Source organism: Chenopodium album, chromosome 20, assembly GCF_948465745.1.
Source record: "Chenopodium album chromosome 20, dcCheAlbu1.1, whole genome shotgun sequence".
In the NCBI taxonomy this organism is placed as follows: Eukaryota; Viridiplantae; Streptophyta; class Magnoliopsida; order Caryophyllales; family Amaranthaceae; genus Chenopodium; species Chenopodium album.
In genome coordinates this window covers 26,518,230-26,540,651 of record NC_137853.1, presented here as the reverse complement: position 1 = coordinate 26,540,651, position 22,422 = coordinate 26,518,230, and the positions used below count along the sequence as shown (strand labels likewise).

Genomic DNA, 22,422 nt, shown 5'->3' with positions numbered 1-22,422 from the left:
AGCTTACGACTTCCAAGAACATCAAGCACCATTTTTCCTAGTCTCTCTCTACTTTGCTCAACTTTTGTTTAGGGTTCTAAGAATGCTTTTTGAATGGCAAGTCAAACTTAGCACAAGGAGTTCATAGAACTTGCATTTGCGCGTTTTGTTGCTCTGTATCATATCCAGCCAAATATTATGTTGCATGGTACTGATTATTTTTAAGAGAAATAGTGAAGGGTATAATTTATGGCTTTATGCTTAGGTGATTAATTTCAGGGCACGATAGACTAGAACTGTGTAAGTATCAATATAATTTTGATAGATGTTCTGCTATTATGTTGAAGTCATGGTATTTTAAAAAAATTGATTAGCTTTAAATAGAAAAATTCAGAATTATAAAGCTCGTTAATGTATGGACATGGTTCATAAGTTAAAGCTTGGTTTATGTAACGACGAATAAGTTTATGGGGTGCAAATTTTATATGCAAGCTTTAAAAAGGTTATTTTCATATACAAGTAAAGAAGTGGGTGAGTTTTTCAGTGACCAATCTGGTGTATCAATGACAACCAAAACTTTGGATAACAAAAGTTGCAGCATAATCTAGCAGATCCAAATTATGTCATCATTGCTTTTAGCTAATTCGCTTAACATCCAAATGCCATTTTATTGATAAAATATCAAATGTCACAACTAGATCATGAACTTTCAAAAACCATGTAAAAATAGTCTAGTTGAGTAGTTGCAGATCATGGTCTTAGCCTCTTAGGTAGCTCAAATTCATGATTTTCCTTAGAAATTTTCCATCTTTCTTGTCATTTAACATCTTGACTATTACGCTTGTTGATTCTTAACTTTGTACATTACAATTCTAATATCTTTTTTTCGCTGATGACTCGGTTTTCTTTATTCAAGGGAAAGAAAAAAGTGTATCTACTTTGAAAAGAGTGCTGCATGATCACTGTAAGGCTTCGGACAGATTATTAATCAAGCTAAATCAGTGCTGCTTGCTAGTCCAAATTCAAAGGAACAGGACATTATAAATTTTAGCAGCTCTCTGGGCATAGGTAGAAGTAACAATTTTGGAGTGTATCTTGGAATTCCTGCTGATTTTGGTTCTACAAAGAGAGAAATTTTTGGCTTCATGGTGGATAAGGTGAAAGAACGACTTCATGCGTGGAACTCTATTTTTCTCTCATCTGCAGGAAGGCTCACACTCATCAAAAGCATCTATTGTATGTATATATTTTTTTTTAAAAAAAAAACACATACAAGAAATAAAGCAAATGTTTAGATGCTACACTAAACAGAAATAAATTAAATGAATAGTTATTTGGTAGTGTCAACACAATATGAAATGCAACTTTACAATGCCTTAGCTAAATGTAAGAGGCTTACCATATGATTATATCTATCCATTAATTTGGAGAAATGAACTTGAGAAATTGTAGCTCGTTCCATCTTACCAGATGTGAAGAAAGGGAAAATAACATTAGCCTAAATTGGAACTTAAGATCAAATTACTACAAAAATAGCAGATTACTACTCCCTCCGTCCCCGAAAGAACGACCCATTTGGGTTGATTTTGCGGGTATTAATAAAATTAAATAAAAAGAAGTAAAAGTACATTGGAAAGATTAATTTACATGGAGTTTAAAAAAGTACAGAGAAATAGTAATAAAAGTACATAGAAAAACAAAATTTTATATGGGGAAGCTAATTTTGCACAAATATTGTTGCAAATTGGTGGGTATTTTAATGCTAATGGGTCAATCTTTTTTGGACTAAAATTAGGCCAAATGAGTCGTTCTTTCGTGGACGGAGGGAGTACATCACAAAAAGTTAGACGAATAAAAGAATTATAACCATATAAGTCTGCGGTATTTTAAAACAAAATAATTATAATAAAAAGTTTAGAACATTAACAAAATTGCCATATGAAGCATGACACGCACATCAAAAGCAACATCTAAGGACAAGTGCGGGGCATCAACACATTTGCTGATTGAGATGTCCACATTGCATATACTCTGCGAAATGTTACAAACCTTCGAAAAAACTTCCAAAAGAACTGCTTGAAGCTTTCCCATTGCCAGTACCAGTGTTCTTCCTCTTAGTACCTGAAAGATAACGAAAGCGAAAGGATGCACTTTCAACAATCAACAATCTATGTTGCATATGTGGACGTGGGAGAACGATAACCAGTAAAATTGAATAGACATGGAAATATTGACTTAATGTTTACACAAGAAACAAAGCAGTTTTGTTAATCTAGTCAGTGGATTGCAATAAATACACATCAAACAATCAATATCAAAAAAGAAAAAGAGAAATCAACAAATGAACATGTAGTTCGTGTTATTTTCAGCTAGAAGCTTTTATCAAAGTTATATTATAAATAAAACAATAAAGTTTAGGTATTTATATTACTTCTCAATCTGTGTTGGCAAGTGCAGGTTCATGTCAGCGTGGCTGAAAACCAAGATAGAGTTTATTTGTGTGTTTAAACTGTTTATAAAGTTATGCGCGTTTCAGCAAATCAAACACTGCCTTACCATGCAGCTGCCTTTGGGTTTCTTATGGTCATAGGCTCATAGCTAATCAATATATCAGATCTCAAGATACCAATTCCCAGATACGCGTTACCAAGAGCAAAAAAAACTATAAGCTAGTCTCTTTAAGGATGTAATCCCATACATGTAATACTCGTAATGAATTAATACAGCTATGCAGTTTCAACAAATTTAACAAAAAAGTGCAGAAAAAAAAGTTTGTTACAAGTTCGAGTATACTTACCTCTGGAAGCATTTGCAAGATCAGAATCAACATCCATGCCATCACTATCACTATCACTATCACTGTCTGATGCAGCTGTATCATTTCTTGTCACTGTGCTTGGACCTTGTAGTAACTCATCCATATCCCACAGCTACAATATAAAACTAAATGACTTGACAGAAAACACAAAATACTAAAGGTAGAAACTGTAAATCAACTGTGTTATGATTCTTACCTTCTAAGTATGATAAAATAAATATTTAAATTTGAAACAAAGCTATATTCTATGCACTTGAAGTTTTATTTAACAAGATATTTGTCAGACATGCAGGTCATGCACAAGGAGAGCAAAATTCATTTTCTTTTATTTGGGAGGGTGAAGGGGAAAAGTTTATACAAATCTCATTTTGTTGTCATTTTTAAGAATCTAACATTTCAATGGTGATGCACAAGTTCCATCTCCTGAGACCAATAGCTTAAGACCAACAACTTATACCATATAAAGGAAGAATAAAATGCATAACTACCACATGCATGCAGGTGACACAAGATGTTGACAAGAGAAGAGTTCAAACCTTTAATGTGTTATCATGAGATATACTTCCAAGAAGCTTCTTATCATGTGAAAAAGCTACAAGATCAAACCACAAATTATAAGTTAGTCATATAAGAGTTATTCATAATTGGATACAACATATTTCAAGAGATCTCAAACTAATGTGCAACCATATTTAGTCCTTGTAATCAATTAGGCTGTGTTTGTTTAGCATAATATTGGTTTGAGGTATGGTTTTACAATGGGTGAAATCCATACCTAGTGTTTGTTTATGAAAATTGAAATTTAAAACCCATACTTCAAATCCACAAGGTATGGGGTTTAGAAACCCAAGGAAAGGCTTCAGGTTATAAAACAAAATATGTTAATCTTCGAACAAAACCAAAAACATGGTATTAAGAATCAAGTTCTAACCATGTATCACCCTGGTTTTATTCTTGATTCAATCCCAAACTACTTTGCAAATCAAACACCCCTTTATTCTTTCTGTCTAGAATCAATAATCACATATACTAGTTTGGGATATCCAAAAAGAAATGCTAAACTTCTACAAGATGTATAGATGCCCAATATACCCCCACTTCAAGAAGAGCATTCTTAGTGGCACCAATGCAGATCCTTACTTATGGGGTGATGGGACAATGCCACTATTAATTATGAATATACATGACAATTTTTTTCATGAAAAGCTATTACATCAGATAAATTTTTTTGGTTCAATTATATTTAAATATATATGCTCTAACTTAAGTAACTATAAGAGTTATCCAACTTTTTGATGATCACAGAGGTAGCATACCAAGACGCTCAACTGGATACTCTGAGTGCTCAGCAATGGGTTGAATGATTCTGTTGGGCAATATGCCTACCAAACTGTAATAAATCAAAGTCAATACGTAAAAATGAAAAGTTATTGCAGTATAATACAGAAGAAAAAACCTTCATGTCATGTCATGTCATGTCATGCCATAACTTTCGCAGAGGGGAGTCCAAACAAAAAACCTATCATATACCTGATGAGCCCATTAGATGATCCAGTAATGAGTCTGTCTTCATCATACTAACATCAGGTAAAAGGACAAAAAATTAGCGTGAAGCAGGCCAAATTAGAAGAACAGAAATGAAAGGTAAATTTGCAATGCTTATTCACCTTCAAGAGAGCATCTACTGAGTTAGGGCTCAGATCAACAAATCGATCACTGTACACACACGTACACAAGTTTAAGATAAGGAAATAAACCATGATTGAAAAAGCATCCTTTATCTTAGAGCTTAGATGGGAAAGCATGAAAAGGAGACACTAAAGAGAGGGAATCCATCTCCATGTCTAGTTTTTTGAAGGTACCATAAATATGAACAGATATGTTAATAGTCTTAAAATAGTTTATAACATCTACAATAAAATCTGAACCATCAAGCATGAGAAAGCATACCTGCAATCTTTGAAGAATCCCCATGAATATAGCAACAAAGTCCCACTTTGTGTCCCACATATAACTTTCCTGCCATTCTGAGAAAATAGGCTCACAGTTTAGACTAGAAACATAGAAAATCAGGTAATAAATCATGCACATCCCCATTTCACCCAAGCTTCATCCTGGTCATGGAAAGATCACCCAGGTTCGGGTCCATAAGCAGTGACAATTGCCCATTTTCCCTATGAAGACTCGCTTTACATGTAGGTTATGCACACAGCCACACAGGTGGAATTCATGGAAGAACTACATGTCGATTTTAAATGCCCTGAAATGGCTTACAATTAAGTGCTTAGAGGGCTTATGAAGGTGTTTGAACCCACTTAAGTAAACACAATATCTGTTGCTTGTAATGACCACCATGATTTTTCAATCCATACATAAACTTCTTCAGTTATTAATCTTATTATTTTACCTTCCACTGTCTTTCCCCTAGCCAGCTAGAGTATAAGACACATAAAGCTTATGTCAAGGTTTGAGGCCACCGTACGGAGTTGTTAGCATGTTGATAATGGTTTGTCAATATAAACTCTTCTACAGTTTCAGATCATATGTAATCTTAAGACAAGTTACTAGATGCAACCTCCACAAAGCTAGAGAAGCATGAATACGATCAAGCATACATAAATCAACCAGAGAACCAAAAGGTAAGAGGGACAGTGTTTGAAGAAGGAATATTTCTTGATATAAAGCATGTAAGGAACACATCATTCAAGGGCATTGATTCATTAATCAGAATATAAACAAAACCAACAAACTAATAGAGGGTGCAGCAAGAGAAGCAAGCCAGAAAAGATCAACTAAAGAAATTAGAAATAAAAATAAAGGAACACAACAATTAACAAATACCTTCATTATGACTACAGACAGTGGTTCATCCTCGCAAAATTCGGACTGTGCTTGGACCTTCCATTCATCAACAAACATAGAGCAAAAGAATCAAACTCAAGCAAAATAACAGCACATTAGAAGTATAAACTGAGCATCAACACTTGAACAAGACCCGAGTACCTTATTACTCCGGATACTGCATACAGACAGAGTACCATCTCCGCTAGAAAACCAAATGAAACCATGTCAGAAAATAGAGATATACAACATAAAGATATACAACGCAATTTTACACTATGAGCAAAAGATCTATTCACTTGATTACTGTTCCTTTCAGCCTACATCCCCAACACCCCAATTTTCTAGCCAAGTATTTTCTAATGCAACATAGCTCAAAAGTTTCATATCATAGTATTGATTAAATTTAGCAGCTAGAGTAGCTAATTCCCATAAACATCAATTATTATATTTTATACAAATATAGAACTAAAGATTTTTAGGGTTAAAACAATGCGTGGACAAACGTGCATAATGCTAAAAGTAGCAGAACATCAAAAAACGAAATGTCACACTTCCCAACTATGTCAAAGTAGATGAAGAAGTTTCCTACCTTGTAGCCAAAAGTCTCATTGAATCTGATGCAAAAGTCATATCTGATATGTATTCCTCATGAACTTGAAAAGTGTGACAGCAAGATTGTTGCCTGGTATCCCATAACTATGTACAGAAAAATGATGAAAAGAAATGTGATAAGGATGAATCCAAAGAAAACATCAATAAAGCAACATACTTGTCGATAAGTTGGTGTGGGGGGGGGGGGGGGGGGGGGGGGGAAGGGCATATCCAGGAAGCAACAAAAAAGTGTGCTAGATCAGTTAGCACAACTTGGTTCCTCAGAAGCACTTTCCAACAAAAACGACACTTATGAGTCTTAAGATACACACAGACAGGTCCTGGGTTGGAATAGCATGACAGAGTGTCCGAAATTAAAACTATTTTCCTTTGATAATAACATTTGTCCCCTGAGTAGTCTTTTATATCAAGAGATATAACTTATCATTATAAACATATAAACTTGGTCTTTTAAATATCACTAAAGAATGCTGGATTAGCAGGATAATTAGATTTCGACCAATTAGAACCCTACAGCTCATTTGGAAGACCATTGTAGTCAGCAACAGATTCTTTACAAACAAGTTGCTTCCTAAATGCAGTGTAACATCCAGCGACCATGATTTGGTTTCTCATTCAAATATATTCATTAAGGCCCTTCATTTCCATTCATTAACTAAATATTGGAAAATGAAATCACCTTCCTTTCCCTTATCTTCCTATTCCTTCTATCCCCTTCCCTTCCTTGCTCTTCTTTTCCTTTACTAATAATGAGCCAAACAAAGCCTAAAAGATGTGCACCAAGACTCATGATAACTATGAAATTAAAAAAGACAATTTGTTTACTGCTGTAAAGCAGATGAACATTTGCTTCAATATCTCACTAAGTACCTACAACAAGTCAACGATTCTTTATCTTGGGATAATTTATCAACTTCTATCGAATATGCATCATGAAACAAAAATATCCTGTCATATGAGGATAAAACATACAATAAAAGATAATAAGGGAAAGTGAATTTGAACCTTGACACATCCTGAATCATCCCCCGAGGCAATGGTTGCTTCAGTCAAATTGATTATACTATTGACTGCATCACTGCATTGAGTTTGATTTCAAAAATAAGAACTATAGCAATATCCTTTCTCTTAAGAGAACAACAGTACCATTTTAAATTTTGGAATTCGGAAAGTAGTGCTTTAGTTTGGGATATAAAAACATGCAAAAAAGTCCAATAACTATAAGAAGATACTCACGTGTGAGCATTTTCAAGGTGAGCAATCTTTGCTCCAGTTTCAACATCAGTGGCAAGAATTGAGCAATCTGCGGATCCCGTCACAATTGCTGCACCATCAATACAACCAATTTAAATGCCATTCATTGTGATTCGGGGGGGATGGGTGAGAGGAAGGGATGAGGGGGCGAAGGATTTAATTACCGCGTCCCTCGTTAATAAACCGGGTAGTTCTACAAGACTTCTTGTGGGCACGAACTCTCAGCAAACTGCAAGAGTAGCAATGAATATCATACTACAACATTTACCATTTTTTAAGGAAAAAAATTACAACAACATATCACATGAAGAAATTCATGAAATTGTACCATTGCGGTTCCACTTCAGCAGCATAACGATACCTACACAAAATGGAACCACCAAGTGAGTGGACAAAACACTGATCACAAACACCACCAAAGAAATGGAAAATTACTTACAAAAGTAGGTAACCATTGATTAATCCAGTCGCAACAACAGAATCTGACGGATGAAAGTCTACGTCAAAAGGGTGGTCCCCTAATTTTATCTCCATACCTTCCTTCTCAATGAATTCGCAACTATGCTATGTATCAGTTTCCTATAATTTTGTCTAAAACAAATAAAAACCCTTAAAATTTAGGATCTTTACTAGTCTAATACTAGCTTAAAATCTTAAATTATGCTACCATTAAAGAGCTCATAGAAAAGAGCTCTGATTTCATAGTTGAAATCCTAACATTAAAGTGTTCTGCAATACATTAGCAACCAAATTTTAGGGATATTTGATTCATAATTTTAGGGATATTTGATATGATGAGAGCAAATACAAGCAACTACCTCAGAATTGAAGCTGCTGGGGATACAAGAATTAGATTCACGCCAACTGTGCTTCAATGGAGAAAGTTGAATGCGCTTCAATGGATATCTGAGAGAGAGCAATTCTATGGGTTGGACGCCTTGGATCCCTATGACCCGCCACAGTTATTAAAGGGTTAGACCCGTCTAATAAATAAATGGGCTCAGTTTTTATACGATTTTAATTAAACCGAGTTTACAACAAACAAAACGAAAATATGGCAACATAAGTCAATCACCACTTATCACGTGTTAAATGTGTTTAGGATGAGTTTTCCTCAAAAAAAAAATGTGGTTAGGATGACTCTTTTGGCGTGGCCATTATGGCAAAATAGGTTACATCCCGTGCCATGCACGATGATCTTTATATATATATAGTTATATGTCATTGATTGAGAAATATTATAATTATTAATTAGTCAAGAAACAATAAAAGTATGTGATATGTTAATTTGATATTTGCAATTTTAATTGTAGCTTCCAATACACAACTAAAACAAAGTAGGTAAAAAATCCGAGCAATGGTTTTTTTTATTGTAAAATAGGTCACTAATTATTTAAAATATTTATTTTTGGTATATATTGCCCAATTTTTTTTTTAGAAAGATTGTGAATAAATCTTTTATTTTAAATATAATAATTATTACACGCCAATAGGGAATATGTACAAAAAAAATAAATGATTTGTTTCCTTGATTAAAATATATTTTTTTTTTTTTTTTAAAAAAAAAAAAAAAAAAAAAAAAAAAAAACTAAAGACACACCATACATGAAAAGACCAAATTACCCTTACTTTAGCCCACTGATTTTCTCATGATCATTTTCCCCTTGCTTATCTTTTTGTTCAATTTTAATCAATCGGTTTATTTGGTGATAAATAAATTTGAGGTGTTGATCAATTTTTTGCATTGTTATCAAATATTTGGTGATACTGCAAATCTGTAAACGAACCAGACCTAAACACCACCAACAATGGCGTCGGCAGATCTAGCGTCGGCGCAACCACCGGCGACACCACCACCACGCTCACACACCGACCTCTTCGGCGACCCAATCGACGATTCCGAATCCAACCCTCTATGGTTCAAGAAAGACCTCTTTCTCTCTCCCGATTTCGACTCCGAATCCTACATCTCTGACCTCCGAACCTTCGTACCCTTTGACACTCTCCGATCTCAGCTTCATGCTCATCTCTCTTCCCTCAAGCATCAACTCGTTGATCTCATCAATAGGGATTACAATGATTTCGTCAATCTTAGTACTAATCTTGTTGATGTTGATTCCTCTGTTGCTCGAATGCGTGCGCCATTGTCTGATCTTAGGGAGAAGATTGCTGCGTTTAGGGATTGCGTTCAAGATTCTCTTGTTTCGCTTCAGAATGGGTTGAATCAGAGAGCTGAGGCTGCTAATGCTAGGGAAGTTCTCGAATTGTTGCTTGATACTTTTCATGTTGTTTCTAAGGTACCTTAATTTCAGTCGTATTTGCTAAATTATGCGGAAATTACTTGATTGTTTGTTGATTTCAGTTGGATATGAATTGTGATAAGACTTGTAGTTTGAGCATTTTAGTTGTTTTTTTTCAATGGAGTGGCAATGTGAGTGTCCATTCCTATGTTACTTGGACTCTTCATTTCACCTCACGTACTCGTGTCGTATCCTCGACATTCAGACATCATGGGTGTCTCTGACACTTCACTTTTAGTTCAAAATCATGGATTCTTTTTACAAAACAGCCGAGTCAGACGCTTGTACACATACCTGTGTCGTACCCGAGTACAAGTAACATAGGTCCATTCTTTGATCATTGCTCATCTATGGAACTCTGGCTTTTTAGTTATTCTCTTTAATTTTAGTTAGATTAGTTTTTGTTGTTTATGCAAGTTGCCTTTGGTGAAATTTACATTGGTTAGAGGATTATATGATTTAAATGGGTATTAATTTATGTTTGGTTATATAATTTAAATTGGTATTAATTTATATCTGATTCTAAATATATTAACATAAATCTTGTTAAACAACGAAACAAGCTTTTATATGAAAATTAAATTGTTGAACATGAATGAACACAAGTCATTTGCTAGAAAGCATGCACAACCAAACAATCTTGTAATTGAAAATAGAAGGATTTTGCTTGTGTGTTTACTCATTTATGTAATTCTAAGCTCCCTTTCTTTTTCCTTGACACTTCTCCCCCTTCTCTCTTCACTATTGCTTGGGTCGAGTCTGTGGCACTAGCCTTTATTTCTTTACCATTTTTTAGTGATTAATTAATCATATAATCAAATTCAATTTTGTATAATATTTGTGATTTGTACTTTGTCGTACCCATGACCCCTAACTTTGTAATGATGTTTTACCATGTCCATTATGTGTCTGTTTGAACTTGATCTCTGAACCCGTTCTCACGCATCCTAGATTACATGTGAACTTAACTGAGGTCTTTGTGAACATTATATAAACAACTCGGTTGTTGGTTGTGAATTTACATGGATATGTATACTTAATTTCATGTTCAAGCTTGTTTGTTAACCATAGTTAAATAGTTTATAAACTTGTTTATAATTGTTTCGCTTGTTATAAATAACTTAAATTAGCTTGAGTCCAAGATCACTTTACCTCATACCTTTTTAGATTGTTTTGATGTGTGTTCACTTCTTTCTATAATGCTTATTAACATGTAATTTTAAATATTCATGGTAAAGTTGTGCCTTGAAGACTGATACAAAATGTGAAATCATTGTTGGCTCAAAGGGATTAATATTTATTAGTTAAAGTTTGGTCTAAATTTGTGAGGAAAATAAAGGGGCAAGACTTTTTTTTGGTTTGTCATTATGGTTATGCTTGTTTCATTTCACTTTGGCTAAACTAGTGATATGATCCATTTGCTGTTATTAGGTTGAGAAGTTAATAAAGGAGCTACCTAGTGTTCCTACTGATTGGTCGAATGGTGACATGAATGCCTCAGAGAAGAGTCATCTAAGCAACGGGATATCTTTGCAACAATCTGAGAATGAATCAAATGTAAGAGAGACTCAGAGCATGCTTTTGGAGAGAATTGCTAGTGAAATGAACAGATTGAAGTTCTACATGGCTCATGCAAAGGTCTTATACTCTCTTCCCTTTGTCTTGTCCTTTATTCATCTAACCAACTCTTTCTCTTGTTGGTTGGATGAATAACCTTTTAACTTTTCCGTTAATATAGCTTTTTCTTGGCCTGATGCTTCCTCTGTCCACCTATTAATACAAAGAGGATTTAAAAAAAGAAGAGTAGGAAAAGAGTTGTAAAACAGAATTATATTAAATTTGATCTTTGAGGGGTACTCGTTCTCTTGAATGCCTTTGGTGTGAACAAATCTATAGAATATTTATCTAAATAAATTGTAAATAGCATATTAGGTGGCTTATGGGTGAAAGCCTGTAATATAATGAAGCGTAGACATGTTTTGCTTCTAAAGAACAGGGGCATGTGTTACAAATACTTTGTTTTTTGTTTTTATTTGTCACCCCATGAAGTCTTACATATATATGTATTCCAAAACCATTAATAGTAAAGCAATTTGACTTTAGATATTATATTAGGGCTTTTTTTCTTTTCTTTTTCTTTCTTTTTCTTTTTTTTTCTTTTTCTTTTTTTTTTTTTTTTTTTTTTTTTTTTCTCTTTTTTAACAAAAAAATTGTTGTCAACAGAGAAAGCATTTAATCCTACTTGCCTAAATTAAACGAATCCTTAGCCTGAGTATTGTTTACTTCCTAAAGTACTCTTTTTGGCATTCCTGTTTTGTGAGGGTATGAGCTGGTTCTGGCATAAGTTCTCTCCCAGCACTATGTTTACGGGAGCTCCATATAAAATTAAATTTTCCTCAAAAGAAGGTTTTATTTTATTTGATGAGGACCATTTAGTTGCTTTCACTGATATTAAATCAATAACCTGGGAAGCAATTTTGTAATGTAACTGCTTTTCTGCCAATAACAATGCTGATAAAATATTTAACATGATATATTGGCAACTCGAGGGCCATGAAAAGTATTAAATTTTAAACACTGGCTGAGGATGGAGGTTTGTTTCTATATTTTATCAATGAGCTTAATCTGCTTTAATATATTACGTAGTAGTTTGCATCTTTCTCATGTATGAGTCTGTGCTATAGATAATAAATATATCTGCTCACTTTGTTCATCCATTATGGCAGTACAGGACCTACCTTTTATCCAGAATGTTGAGAAGAGATTTCAAAGTGCTAGCCATTTATTAGATGCAAGCTTGGGGCATTGCTTTTTAGATGGTCTAGAGCACCGAGATGAAAATGCAATTTACAATTGTTTACGTGCATATGCTGCCATTGACAGTACTAGCAATGCCGAAGAGATTTTCCGCTCAACCATTGTTGCTCCCCTAATCGAGAAAATTATTCCTCATGGTGCTTCAGGGTTAAATGGTGTGGCTTCTGTTGATGAACTTGAGGCTGATTTTCGAGAAATAAAACAGTGTATTGAGAAAGATTGTACATTTTTGCTGAGAATCTCTTCAAGAGGTATGGTAGATTATGGAACAACCTACACTTTGGTTTGGTGTACCACATAAATTACTTAGCAAGCTGATATTACATCTTGTAGATAAGCTTTTATTGAAATGCTGCCTCCACCCCTACCTATTCGGCTATAATGAACAAATTTTCCCATGCAATTCTATGTTTTCTCCCCATGGTACTATTTCTAGTACATTGCTAATACGAGTACTTAAAGATCCCCAGTATTTTATTACTTAGCTTTCAGACATTATCTGAAGTGGTGGTGGTTTTTTTTTTCTTCCAATTATAAGGATGCTGATAAAATTGCTCTTGTTGTCTTTGTTCTGCAGAGGATTCCGGATTTCATGTTTTTAACTTTTTGGCCAATTCGATCCTCAGAGAGGTATATACAGCAATTCAGAAAGGAAAGCCTGGGGCTTTCTCACCTGGAAGGCCTACCGAATTTTTGAGAAATTATAAATCGAGTTTAGAGTTTTTGTCTCATTTGGAAGGTAGGATTTAATGATAATAAATAGCAACTTGCTGTGTATACTTGCATTTCAAAAGAACTTTTACCTTTTCTGACATTATATGTGTTCAAGGTTTAATCATTAAGTTATGTTGTTAAGGTTACTGCACATCCAGATATGCCGTTTCTAAATTTAGAACAGAGCCTGTATATGTTGACTTCATGAAGCAATGGAATCTTGGGGTTTACTTCTCGTTGAGGTATCATATGTAACCTTGGTATCTATAAAATTGAGAGAATGAGTTATTTCTTGGTTAATGGAACTAAGTGATGGAATTCAATTATTATAGGTTTCAAGAAATAGCCGGGGCTTTAGATTCTGTACTTGTAATACCGAGCTTGGTAGTGGCACAAGGTTCACGTCATGAGGTTGGAAATTTTCCAGCTTTGGTTTTGAAACAAAGTATAACTCTGTTGGAGAGTTTGAGATCTTGTTGGGGTGAAGATGTACTTGTCCTGTCTTGCTCAGACAAGTTTCTTCGTCTTTCATTACAACTTCTTTCAAGGTCGTGCTAAGAAAAATTACTAATTTTGAATTTCCTTTGAGCATTAGTCTCTGCTTCATGAATGATTGAGTTGACAAATTTATTAAACAGGTATTCCAGCTGGTTGTCAACTGGACTCAATGCTCGGCTAATGGGTCATGCAAATGCAAACCCTGGAGCTGAATGGGCGATCTCTGCTGGGCCTGAAGATCTTCTATATGTATGAACACGCCTTTTGCATCTGGTTCTTGCTTATTTTCCGAATGGTTTTGGTTTATTCTATTAATAATGGAATTGTTGTTTATGTAAAATGTGCTTCACAACTTCTAGTAGCATACCAGTGATTGTGCATATCAGCGGCGCAACTAGCGCACATCTGCTACTTGCTTTTGAACACTTCTCTATTTCATTTTTGAGGGGCTAATACTGCATGGCAGGACTGTGGCCTTTTTGTGCCATAAGTAGTAGGTTATTTTTGTAGAAAGAAATCAGGATGGGTCAAAGACTATTTTCCATGAATCTGCCCAACTTTTATCCATCAGTGTGTGCGTGTCTATTTGGGGGGGGGGGGGGGGGGTGGGGTAGGGGGGTGGAGAGACAATAAAGATGGATCAAAATTAACTTTATGGCTATTTCTGCTACTCTTTCTAGTGCTACCTGCAGTGTTTATTATGGTTGCTAAGAGTTAAGCCTTTAATGTTCATAATATGTCTCTCAGCCTCACTTTTTGGCTATCATGTAGATGATGTACGCATAAGCATTTATGGATTCTGTCTGTCTTGATTTCAGTTGAGTTGTGTATTAAATTAAGCTGAATTGCTTTTCAGATTATTCATGATGTAAAGATCCTTGTGGATGAGGTGTGTGGCAGCTACATTGAACATGTTATGGAGATTCTTTCTTCGTGTCCTGCTGAAGTGATGGATCTTGTCAAACAGAGCATATTACAAAGAGCGAAGTCTTTGGAAAATATGGTCCCTTCAGTGATAAAATCCATAGTAGATATGCTGGTTGAGAAGTCTGTTGAGGTGAGCTAAATTATTGGTTAATATTGTGAATATAAGCATCTGTTTAAAGATGAAAATGTATGAAACCAGTATAATAGTTTGGTTGGCAACTTGGCAATAGTTTGGACAGCGTCTTGGCTAGATGCTGTTCACTGTTATTTTATTACTTACCCGACTCCGATATAGGTCCTTTCAGCTTGTGTTCTGCGGTTATATAGGCTGTCTGGTTGAAAGGAAATTTATTTTTCAGGACAAGTAGTCATAAAATCATTTATTTTCCTTATACGAAAGATATTTTTCTTCAAATCTAACACTACCCAGGAGCTTTCTGGATTAATACATGAACAGATGGCAACCAAGAATAAATCATGTCAGAAAACGTAATCATGAATGTTTCTAGATTGAGGGTGAATGTTCATTTGATTTGAACATGGCTATATTCAAATCCAATCTGAAATCATATCTGTTTTGGATTTCAAGTCCAATCCGATCCAATGATTATGGACTTGGTAGTTTGAATCCTTTTTTTAAAAAAAATATTTATTTTTCTTTTATTTGGGAGGTGGGGGGAGGGAGGGGTTTTCTGCAAGGCCAAATATTCCAATGGCTCATGGACATTTTCTGCAAGGCCAAATATTCACCTCATAATCAACTTAAGAGTTAACATATATAATTATCAGCACATTACAAATTGTACAGATGATTCTATATCAATTCAGCTGTTTTTTTCCGATCCGATCTGATCTGATCCATACATCCAATTTTTTATTAAAAAAAAATAAAAAAAAAAATTAAATAAATAAATTGAGTCTAATCTAATCCGATGTAATAATTATCCAATCCAAAACTGTCTGGATAAGATTTGACTTTGGATTTATTCCAAATAAGTTACACCCATATTCCTAAGTAATGAATCTGTCAAACTATATTGACAAATCAAATGATTCAAATTGGCAGTACTGTCAGTTTCGCTCTCTTGTTTGGCTAAGTATTGATTTACTACAATCAATGTGATGATAGGCATGTGTATGCTTATGTCTTGATCCTTGCTTTCAGCTTTATATGATATCCATTCATAGCATGAGTAGCTGAAGACAGTAAATGATTTGGGATTTGAGTAATTACATAGAATAACACATGTATATCTTGATTGATAGTGAATCATAGTGCCTTACATTTCTAAATTCTCTATGGCTGAAGGATGGGTGGGAGTAAATTGAGATGCTTAGTCACAGTGTTTTGAACTTTTTACTAATGGATCTTTTGATTTCAGGCCCTGCTTCAGCTGAAAGGAATTTCTGCGACATATAGGATAAGTAACAAACCTCTGCCTACCCATCATTCTCTATATGTCTCAGCAATTCTTCACCCTCTCAAGGTTAGCATTCTTGAATTTTTTAGAAAAGAATTTGATTGTCTTCCTTCTACCTCTGCTAATTCACAAGACTATGGCTTCTGAAATAGCCTCGTTCGAGATTATTTAAATTTTTTGATCCAATTATTTCAAAGTGGCTTCAAATCTTCTACGATATATACTAACATTTCTTCAGTTTTTAGAATGAAGAACAAATGCGACACTTGCATTGTTTTGTTCTTATTTCTATCTTTTTTAGTGTTTTGAGGTCATTTAATAGAGTAAGAAGCTTGGCTTCAAAAAAAAAAAAAAAAAAAAAAAAAAAGAGTAAGAAGCTTGTCATGCCCTTTTCATAATTTAATCTGAATACTTTATCCCCCCTCCCTTCTCAAATTTTGTAAAGAGATATCTAGTGAATTAAACATGTACCTCGCAGGCTTTCTTGGAAGGAGACAGAGCTGCTACATATCTGGATGATGCAACAAAATATGAACTCATACAAGGTGCTGCGTTAGAGATCACCAAGAGTTACAATGAGTTGGTCTCTGAACTAGTTAATGTGGTATGTATGATAATTGGCATATAAGAAATATGTTTTAGATTCCTTTACCATTAATAAGTTATGACTGAATTATTGTAATTCCCCAGGCAAGAAAAACAGAAAGTTCCTTGCAGAGACTACGTCAAGGTGCACAAAGGAAAACTGGAGCAAGCTCGGATGTGTCAGAGCATATTGTATCTAATACTGATAAAATTTGCATGCAGTTGTTCCTCGATATACAGGTACTTTCTTCTCTTGTTTTCTTTTCTCTATATTATATGGAAATAAAAAAAAAAAAAAACTCCTCTTGCTTCAGTAATCTACCAAAATGATTTCTTTTTTAGTGCCTGCATTCATGTTACACCAATAAATACTAAAGATATAGAAGAGGGAAAAAGGTGGGGCTCACTTTAATTGAGCTCTAACCTTGAGGTAGAGGGTTTGGATTCTTTGATGATGATTTTTGAGTAGAAAACTTAGTAATAACCAGCACCTACCTGAATCCTATAGCATCAAAATTTAGACAGTCTATGTATGTAACCTGTTTATCTATATATTTATATTGATATTCTCAGGAATATGGACGTAATCTGGCTACCATTGGAGTTGATGCAGCGAAGATCAAAGATTACCAGGCATTGTGGGAGTGTGTGGCACCTGCAGAAAAGCAAAGCACGATAGTCTTTTAGCCTCATGTTAGTTTGTGATTGTAGAAATCTTCTATAGTTCATACTTTCCTTCTAATTTTTTGTAGTTTATTTTTTATTTTTTAAGAGGTGATTTACCATGTAAGTTCAAACCGTGTTTATATAATATAATAGCAGTGGGCTCTGAAATTTTTTGTAGAGATATAGTCGCTCAAAATTTGTTAAGACGAAATTGGTAGACATGATCTATTATCAATCATGGCCATGTATGTAAGAAAAAATTGGAACAAACCAGCATATTCAAACTACAGATAAAATTTCCGTACAAATGAGTAATTTAATAAGAATCCAAAGCATTTAGCAATATATATGCATATATTGGTTGGCATGGGATTTGAGAAAGTCTAAAGTAATGTTGTGGATATGTCACTTATCAAATGGCAAAAGTGACAAATAATAGCAACTTTTTCAATATTTTTTTTGTTACTTCGTAACTGATTTATCCTCTTAGGGCCTCTTCCTCCGTCTCCTTCCATTGCTTCTACTTTCTTCATCATCTCTTCTTCAATCTTGTTCATCATCTTCAACTTTTCTCATCATCAATGGGGGATGGACCTAAACTCCATAAGAATCACAATATTTCAATTCCACCAACACCACAAGTCCACAACAAATCCTAACCTCAACACCACCATTTTCGTCGGCTTCGTTGTTGAATTTAACAAAAAACTCTAAAAGAAATTTCTCAACCCTGAATGGTAAGTGTTGGTCATTGTTTGGGAGCTTTCCTCCATTATTGAAGAATTTCTCAACCTCAATTTTCTAAGAGAGAATAGTGGGCATATAGAATAGATAACGGTATTAATCTTTTGTTTTGTGAAACACAAAAATAACATTACTTTTCGTCTGAAACATACAACTTTCTCATAGCCTTTGGCAAGTTACTAAAAATTAAAATTAAATTTTGTCTGTATCATTTGATTTGTGGTTAGGAGTTTTTATTTTTTTCATTTATTTTTTTATTTTTTTTATCGGGCAAAATTAACTTCACCTTAGAATAGATAGATAAATAACTATAAACCGAAGCTACTAATATATCACTTTACAAGTAACTTGCACACGAATATCAAACACTTTAACACTAAATTGACCTAGATGAGACCCAAACTTTACCACTCTTGTTTGATTGTATTGCATCTTTGGCAAGGAACGATCAATTGAGAAACCAAAATGTTGTGCCTCAGTTTTGACTAACAAGGCCTACAAAAAAATCATCGGCAAAAGTTTTTTTTTTCTTTTATGCTATGCCCTAGTGTATCCATCATTACATGTGTGATTAGTAAAGAAACGCAACATTCCATCCTCCACACCCCCTCACATTATTTTGTTTTCTCTGTTCTCCTATCAGACACCTAGCTGTATTTATAAACCTCATGTTGTAAGTCATTAACTTTCAAAGGCATGTTGTCGATTACATTCATCTTTGTCGCTATGCACTTGTGGATTTGTGGTACAGGTACACCTTCATCAAATAATTCAATAACTTCTTTTGAATGTTTGAGGTCATATGCTTCATGCGGCACTTCTTCACAAGCTTAGCCTTTCTCGTGGTGAGATTATGGATATACTCTAACTCCACCTTCCTCAAAAACAAATTCCCTTCTTTATTAACACTTGCATACACCATTGCTTTACATTCACATTTTTTGGAGGTCCTTTCCACAACGTAATTCATCTTTGGCTACAACACCTACAACTACTCCACCAGAGCCACATAAATCCATCACCTTATCCCTTTACTTTGCTTCCCTTATCGCCCTAATGTGTGGTCAACTCCAATACTTACACCTCCATGAGTTGCTATTCTGGTCTTTTTATTAGTCTTAGAATTAACACATGGGACCCTAGACACTGCAAAATCTTTTTGTTTGACGCAATCCTTATAATACGCTTCCACTTCTTGCCAACTGTTAAATACCAACCTTAGGAGGCTCTATCCGAGTAACAATTGTACTTTGGTTGCTAGCAACTACATTATGTGTAGTTTCGATAGTGTTCATAGGAGAAATATATCGAGTATTAGTGGCTAAGGCAAAATAAGTTTGAGAATCCACTATTTGTGCATCATTTCTTTGATCATTGTCACCATTAACACAAGTAATACCAAAACTATCTTCAATGAAGATTTCATCAAGACCAAATTCTACATTATTTCCTTTAAGCTTCACTCCACCTCCCTTATCAACTACAGCACCCTTGCAAACTGTAGGTAATTCATTGTCTTTGTCAACATAATCTATCCAGATTCTACAAATCACTCTTTAAATCAATGAATCATTTTCATTTCATAAATATACCAATAAACCATTAATAGTTCTAAGAAAAAAAATATGTAAGAAAAAAATATGTAGGAATTTTAGGAAAATTATGATTACAAATCACAAATCATTTACACAAATTAAATATAAATCCAAGGTCGTTACAATCAAATCCAAGGTAATTCCAGTCACCATCACCTTATTTAAACACAAATTAATAAAACACTTTAATTTATAAATAATTAACAAAAACAACCAGGAACATAATAAATTATTAAGAACAGTTCAAAGGTAATTCCACAAATTAATTCAACATTTTGAAATATTCTGATATTGTTCTCTATAAAAATCTAAATCTAATTTAACAAAATTACTTGTAAATAATTGGAATATGATTAAAAAAAATTGTGCACAATATTCAAATCAAGGGGTCGATCTACTCCCAAAGTAACCAACACTTCTATTGTATTGAAATTTCAATTTACGACACCTATTGAAATTTCAATTTATTGCATTACCTTCTCAAGTCCTCAACATTTGTAACTTTAAAAACTATATCAACATCCTCAATTATTACAATGTGTCTATATAATTTCCAAATTTATTTAGCACTGCCTTTTCTTTTAAAATATCATAAGCGCATAAGAACATGACATGCAAAGTAATGAATAAGCAAATACAAATCAGACAATATGCGAAAATATGAATTGGCCACCGGTTCAAAACCCCCCAAGGCCACCGGTTTTGAACCGGTGGTCATTTGGGGGGTGGCAATAAACCAAAGTAAAGGCCACCGGTTCAAAATCGGTGGCAAAAGGCTTATTGCCACCGGTTAACTAGTGGCCATAACACTTCCCGCAATTTTTTTTTTCGGTATTAATAAGTATTGCCACCGGTTTTTTGGTGGAACCGGTGGCAATAATGGCCAAAAAAACAAAAAAAAAAAGTTTTATTTTGTTTTTATTTTTTTCACTTAAAAATCAAGAGACACTCACATACATATATATATATATATATATATATATATATATATATATATATATATATATATATATATATATATATCACATATATATATATATATATATATATATATTTATTTTTTTTTTTCTTTTTTCCCCTAGAAATTGAGAAATAATGATAATATACATTTGCTTCATCCCAAAACACACAATCATACATTCAAACATCAATCATACATTCAAACATAAATTACATGTATTGTATATTCATCAATGAATAAATAGTCAATTTACAATTAAAAAAAAAAATAGCTCTTTGAATTAACCTTGAATCTGCAAAAAAAAATCACAAAAAATTAAAACACAATTCAAAATCAAAATTAAAAAAAAAACACAAAAAACTAAAACACAATTCAAAAATCAAAATTAAAACAAAATCTGCAAAAAAAATTAAAAATCAGTATTGATAAACAAAAAATTTGGATATGAAAAAATTAAAAAAAAAAAACCATCAAAACCCACAAACCACCCACGACCCACCAGTCCACCACCCAATAACCCACGACCCACCACCCTACAACCCACCACCCACCACCCAGAACCCTCGACCCACCACCAAGATCCCTCGACCCACTACCCAGATTCAACGACCCACCACCTACAACCCACGACCCACCCCACCACCTACCTAAATCCACCCCACCACCCACCTAAAACGACCCAACGTCCCCACCAGCCACCTAAAATGATCGACTCACCCCACAACCCACCTAAAACCACCACACCACCCACCTAAAACCACCGCCTTCGCAAAATAACAACCCAAATTAACAAAAACAGAAAAAAATCAAAAAATAAAATAAAAAAACACACATACCATCACGAATCCACACAAAACATTGAAATAGGGTTTACGAGACCAAATTCGACCTTGAAAACTCTAGATCTAGAATTTTCATGGTCAAATTTGACCAGAAAACCCGTATTTTGATCACGAGGAGAGAGAGTGCGACAATAAGCTAGAGGAAGATGGTTGTTGATACGGCGGTGGTTGTTGTTGCGGCGGTGGAAAAGCCGAACAAAGGAGATAGGAAGACATCGCGATAGAGGGAGAAGATTAGGGTTAAGGAGAGAGAAAGAGAAGAGAGATCAAGAGAGAGGAGGAGGTCGACGAGAGAGAGAACAGAGAGGGAGAGAAGAAGAGAGAGGGGGAGTAAGAACGAAGGAGAGAAGAAGGAGAGTAGGAGGAGAGGAGGATGGAGAGGCGATAGAGGAGAGAGAAGATTAGGGTTAGGGTATATAAAGGAAGGGGAAAGAGAAGGATGGGATTTTCTTTCTTTTTTTTTATTATCATTAATGCCACCGGTTCGGTTTGAACCGGTGGCAATGTATATATGCCTAATCCCGCCCATTTTTTAAGCCACCGATTTTCAAAAACCGGTGGCCATTGAGCGGTGTTTTTTTCAATTTTTCTACTAGTGAGATAAACAATACGAATTAAGAGCAATGAATCGTAAAAGACTTCACGAATCCGATATAGAAACCGTCAAAACTTGATAAAAACTTACCTCCCATGAATCTAAGCTAAGAATTGAGACAAACACAAATATGAATTGACGAACCCTAGCCCGTCCGATACATGCTCCAACAAACACCGTCAAATGATGCGACGACAAGCTTTGACACAATAGAGGTTTTTAGACAGAAAAGTGGTTGGAGTGCTAATGA

General features: G+C 34.4%; 2 protein-coding genes across 4 annotated transcripts; one reads left to right on the top strand and one right to left on the bottom strand.

Annotated features, from left to right (window-relative positions):
- Positions 1-1,650: 1,650 nt before the first annotated feature.
- Positions 1,651-8,469, bottom strand: LOC145597711 (WD repeat-containing protein 55-like). 3 transcript variants are annotated; one of them, XM_081653947.1, is made up of 16 exons: positions 8,326-8,469; positions 7,947-8,098; positions 7,836-7,868; positions 7,672-7,736; positions 7,490-7,577; positions 7,259-7,331; positions 6,231-6,337; positions 5,801-5,843; positions 5,639-5,695; positions 4,748-4,824; positions 4,465-4,513; positions 4,328-4,374; positions 4,114-4,187; positions 3,334-3,389; positions 2,777-2,909; positions 1,651-2,100 (listed from the first exon to the last, which is right to left on the bottom strand). In XM_081653947.1, exons 2-16 carry the CDS (start codon positions 8,039-8,041, stop codon positions 2,021-2,023), a joined length of 1,077 nt encoding a protein of 358 aa, XP_081510073.1. In that variant the 5' UTR covers positions 8,042-8,098; positions 8,326-8,469; the 3' UTR covers positions 1,651-2,020. The 3 variants fall into 3 exon arrangements, with proteins under 3 accessions (XP_081510073.1, XP_081510075.1, XP_081510074.1); XM_081653949.1 differs by having other exon boundaries at positions 7,947-8,086; positions 8,326-8,455; XM_081653948.1 differs by lacking the exon at positions 8,326-8,469 and having other exon boundaries at positions 7,947-8,295.
- Positions 8,470-9,268: 799 nt separating this feature from the next.
- On the top strand, positions 9,269-17,616 carry LOC145597657 (conserved oligomeric Golgi complex subunit 2-like). Its single transcript, XM_081653875.1, has 12 exons — positions 9,269-9,804; positions 11,239-11,445; positions 12,539-12,875; positions 13,202-13,363; positions 13,481-13,580; positions 13,671-13,886; positions 13,977-14,085; positions 14,693-14,893; positions 16,146-16,250; positions 16,663-16,788; positions 16,875-17,009; positions 17,343-17,616. Exons 1-12 carry the CDS (start codon positions 9,316-9,318, stop codon positions 17,454-17,456), a joined length of 2,301 nt encoding a protein of 766 aa, XP_081510001.1. The 5' UTR covers positions 9,269-9,315; the 3' UTR covers positions 17,457-17,616.
- The last annotated feature ends 4,806 nt before the right edge of the window (positions 17,617-22,422 follow it).

Excerpts from the sequence above, each read along its gene's own strand:
- LOC145597711 (XM_081653947.1), bottom strand. The coding sequence starts at position 8,041 with ATGGAGATAAAATTAGGGGACCACCCTTTTGACGTAGACTTTCATCCG. Across the intron at positions 7,737-7,835 it reads GCTGAAGTGGAACCGCAATG|TTTGCTGAGAGTTCGTGCCC; the intron begins GTACAATTTCAT and ends CTACTCTTGCAG. Across the intron at positions 7,332-7,489 it reads CACCTTGAAAATGCTCACAC|TGATGCAGTCAATAGTATAA; the intron begins GTGAGTATCTTC and ends AACTCAATGCAG.
- LOC145597657 (XM_081653875.1), top strand. The coding sequence starts at position 9,316 with ATGGCGTCGGCAGATCTAGCGTCGGCGCAACCACCGGCGACACCACCA. Across the intron at positions 9,805-11,238 it reads CTTTTCATGTTGTTTCTAAG|GTTGAGAAGTTAATAAAGGA; the intron begins GTACCTTAATTT and ends TGCTGTTATTAG. Across the intron at positions 13,581-13,670 it reads GGGGTTTACTTCTCGTTGAG|GTTTCAAGAAATAGCCGGGG; the intron begins GTATCATATGTA and ends CAATTATTATAG.